General features: G+C 42.5%; 1 protein-coding gene across 1 annotated transcript; it reads right to left on the reverse strand.

The window, feature by feature from the left end:
- Positions 1-627: 627 nt before the first annotated feature.
- Positions 628-1155, reverse strand: LOC311105643 (adrenodoxin-like; the record flags this gene model as incomplete). The annotated part of the gene is made up of 1 exon (XM_084147851.1): positions 628-1155. The coding sequence occupies one exon, from the start codon at positions 1153-1155 to the stop codon at positions 628-630; it is 528 nt and encodes a 175-aa protein (XP_084003977.1).
- Positions 1156-4479: the final 3324 nt, after the last annotated feature.

A 4479-nucleotide genomic window follows, 5' to 3' on the forward strand; every position in this document is an offset into this window, starting at 1 on the left:
TACTTGGGAGCCAGGTCCACCCACGGGGGAGCCAGGCCCAGCCAATCAGAATGAGTTTTTCGCCACAAAAAGGCTTTATTACAGACAGAAATACTCTTCAGCACCCCAATCCCTCCCCCTCAGATGATCCCGCAGGTCAACACGCCGGATGTGGAGGTCCTGATCTGGCGTGATCACACATGCCAAATTCTCTAAAACGACGTTGGAGGTGGCTTATGGTTGAGAAATGAACATTGAATTCTCTGGCAACAGCTCTGGCGGACATTCCTGCAGTCAGCATGTTGTGTGACAAAACGGCACATTTTACATTTACATTTACGTCTTATCCAGAGCGATTTACAAGTTGGTGCATTCACCTTATAGCCAGTGGGATAACCACTTTACAATATGTTATTTTTTATTTTATTTTTGGGGGGGGTAAGGGGGGGGTAGAAGGATTACTTTATCCTATCCCAGGTATTCCTTAAAGAGGTGGGGTTTCAAGTGTCTCCGGAAGGTGGTGAGTGACTCCGCTGTCCTGGCGTTGTGAGGGAGCTTGTTCCACCATTGGGGTGCCAGAGCAGCGAACTGTTTTGACTGGGCTGAGCGGGAACTGTGCTTCCGCAGAGGTAGCCACTGGGGTTGCTATTATGAGGATCCGTCTCCACTCTGTCGGATGTCTGCCACACTCTCAGGCACCCTCGCCGTCATGCCGTCCAGGGACCTGGTCAGGCAGATCTGGCAACCCAGGCGGGACGTGTCTGCGAGTCCGTATGCCAGGTCCAGCATGTCCATCTCCTCGTCAGTCACTGGGCCCAGCTTATTATACACGTCTTCCTCAAAGATCAGGTGACAGGTAGAACAGGCCAACGTCCCCTCACATGCGCCGAACCCATCAAAATCGAGGTCCTGGTCAATAATGACATCTAGGAGAGAGTCTCCAGGAGAGCCTTTGACAGAGAACTTCTCTCCATCTCGGTTGATGAAGTGGACCGTCACCTTATTGTCAGCTCTGAGAGGTTGTGTGTTGGTGCTAAAATCCCTTACACGAATGCAGGCCCTTCTCTGACCGGCCAATGATAAGTTTGTTGCTGAAATTAGTGTTTCTGCTCGACGTAGATAACTTTCTCGTAACGAAACATGAAATAGTCTTCTTGCCGATGTCACCAGAGCCATTACTTGGAGATGACGTTCAAAATATAGCTTAAACGACGGAGAAGAGTCCGATACAGTACTGACAAGCTAACTTCATGCCAAGTTCAGCTAACGTTAGCTAAAATGGCTATATCTAGCCTTTTAGAGTGGCCTTTTATTGTCCCCAGCACAAGGTGCACCTGTGTAATGATCATGCTGTTTAATCAGCTTCTTGATATGCCACACTTATCAGGTGGATGGATTATCTTGGCAAAGCAGAAATGATCACTAACAGGGAAGTAAACAAATTTGTGCACAACATTTGAGAGGAATAAGCTTGTTGTGCACATGGAACATTTCTGGGATATTTTATTTCAGTTCATGAAACATCGGACCAACACTTTACATGTTGCGTTTATATTTTTTGACAGTATATATAATGCATTCTATGTTTGACTATATCACAGCAAACCCAGATAACAGTGAATAAGTTAATAATAACATGAACTATGTACAGTACATTCGGAAAGTATTCAGATCCCTTGACTTTTTCCACATTTTGTTACGTTAGAGCCTTATTCTAAAATGTTTTAAATAGTTTTTCCCCCTCAATCTAAATACAATACCCCATAATGACAAAGCAAAAACATTTTTTTTAGAACTTTTAGCAAATGTATATATATACAAAAACGGAAATATCACATATACATAAGTATTCAGACCCTTTGCTCAGTACTTTGTTGAAGCATCTTTGGCAGCGATTACAGCCTTGAGTCTTCTTGGGTATGACACTACAAGCTTGGCACACCTGTATTTGGGGAGTTCTTCCCATTCTTCTCTGTAGATCCTCTTAAGCTCTGTCAGGTTGGATGGGGAGCGTCACTGCACAGCTATTTTCAGGTCTCTCCAGAGATGTTCGATCGAGTTCAAGTCTGGGCTCTGGCGGGGACACTCAAGGACATTCAGAGACTTGTCCCGAAGCCACTCCTTCGTTGTCTTGGCTGTATGCTTAGGGTCGTTGTCCTGTTGAAAGGTGAACCTTTGCCCCAGTGTGAGGTCCTGAGCACTCTGGAGCAGGTTTTCATCAAGGATCTCTTTATACTTTGCTCCGTTCATCTTTCCTTCGATCCTGACTAGTCTCCTAGTCCTTGCTTGAACCCAATTGAACATCTCTGTAGAGACCTGAAAATAGCTGTGCAGCGATGCTCCCCATCCAACCTGACAGAGCTTGAGAGGATCTGCAGAGGATCTGCAGAGGAGAATGGGAGAAACTCCCCAAATACAGGTGTGCCAAATTTGTAGCGTCATACCCAAGAAGGCTTGAGGCTGTAATCGCTGCCAAAGGTGCTTCAACAAAGTACTGGGTAAAGGGTTTGAATACTTATGTAAATTTGATATTTCAGTTGCTTTTTTAAAAGAAATTAGCAAACATTTCTAAAAACCTGTTTTTGCTTTGTCATTATGGGTTATTGATGAGGGGGGAAAAAACTGTTTAATGAATTTTAGAATATGGCTCACACGCAACAAAATTTGGAAAAGTGAAGGGGTCTGAATACTTTCCGAATGCACTGTATATAATACTCCCCCTTGTGCATTTCAATAGAATAGCTTTTTTCTCCTTTGAGTAGCACTTTCACTTTCCTACCCTCCAGAAAAACAAACTAAAATACAGTTGTTCCACAACGTTATTTATTTATCCTACACAGATTTCTGACAATCACTTGTATAATTGTTTGTATAATTTCAACAAATATGAGCACTAAACTATGATTTGTTGTATATATTTATCATTCTGCATATCAAATGTATTGGCTCCCTTAACCTTTTTCATCAATTGACAATATCATCATTATTTAGATGTTGACGAGTGTGGCCGATGTATTCTACAAACAGTATCGACAAAGGTAAAGGATGTCTTTTTAACTCAAGATGAAAATGCAAAACATTCTTAAAGTAGATTAATGTACTAGCAAAGTAATCCAACAAATTGGCGTGTGAACTATAATTATGCTATTTCTTAGAGACCCAAAAGAGACACTTAGGTCCTATGTTGCCACTATAAGACAGATAGGCAAGGCTGCCAGTTCTAGCCAATGAGATTTCTGCTACACACCAGGTGATGAATTTAGCTTGAGGCCACTCTCTGCCTTCCCACTGGTATGAGAGGGAAATTACTTTGATAAATTATAGCATGAAGAACCAACTGAGACCAGCCTTCATTAGGTCAACAACTGGGATACCAATCATCATTATGTTTATAATTTTTTTGCTTGTTTGGCAGCTACCATCCAATACCCAGGGGCACCTTGGGTTATGATGGCTGGTTGGGTGTGTGCATGTCCAGCCAAAGGTTTTTCATGTCCAGATGTGAGAGAAACGATCAAGAGACAGTGATGAATTCAAGTAACAATGCAATGCAATGCAGTTACAGTTGAAGTCGGAAGTTTACATACACTTTAGCCAAATACATTAAACTCAGTTTTTCACAATTCCTGACATTTAATCATAGTACAAATTCCCTGTCTTAGGTCAGTTAGGATCACCACTTTATTTTAAGAATGTGAAATGTCAGAATAATAGTAGAGAGAATGATTTATTTAAGCTTTTATTACTTTCATCACATTCCCAGTGGGTCAGAAGTTTACATACACTCAATTTGTATTTGGCTTTAAATTGTTTAACTTGGGTCAAACGTTTCGGATAGCCTTCCACAAGCTTCGCACAATAAGTTGGGTGAATTTTGGCCCATTCCTCCTGACAGAGCTGGTGTAACTGAGTCAGGTTTGTAGGCCTCCTTGCTCGCACACGCTTTTTCAGTTCTTCCCACAAATGTTCTATAGGATTAAGGTCAGGGCTTTGTGATGGCCACTCCAATACCTTGACTTTGTTGTCCTTAAGCCATTTTGCCACAACTTTGGCATGCTTGGGGTCATTGTCCATTTGGAAGACCCATTTGCGACCAAGCTTTAACTTCCTGACTGATGTCTTGAGATGTTGCTTCAATATATCCACATAATTTTCCTTCCTCATGATGCCATCTATTTTGTGAAGTGCACCAGTCCCTCCTGCAGCAAAGCACCCCCACAGCATGATGCTGCCACCCCCGTGCTTCACGGTTGTGATGGTGTTCTTCGGCTTGCAAGCTACCCCTTTTTCCTCCAAACATAACGATGGTCATTATGGCCAAACAGTTCTATTTTTGTTTCATCAAACCAGAGGACATTTCTCCAAAATGTACGATCTTTGTCCACATGTGCAGTTGCAAACCGTAGTCTGGCTTTTTTATGGCAGTTTTGGAGCAGTGGCTTCTTCCTTGCTGAGCGGCCTTTCAGGTTATGTCGATATAGGACTCGTTTTACTGTGGAT

This window comes from Coregonus lavaretus (assembly GCF_964263955.1).
Source record: "Coregonus lavaretus genome assembly, chromosome: 30".
NCBI classification, from domain to species: domain Eukaryota; kingdom Metazoa; phylum Chordata; class Actinopteri; order Salmoniformes; family Salmonidae; genus Coregonus; species Coregonus lavaretus.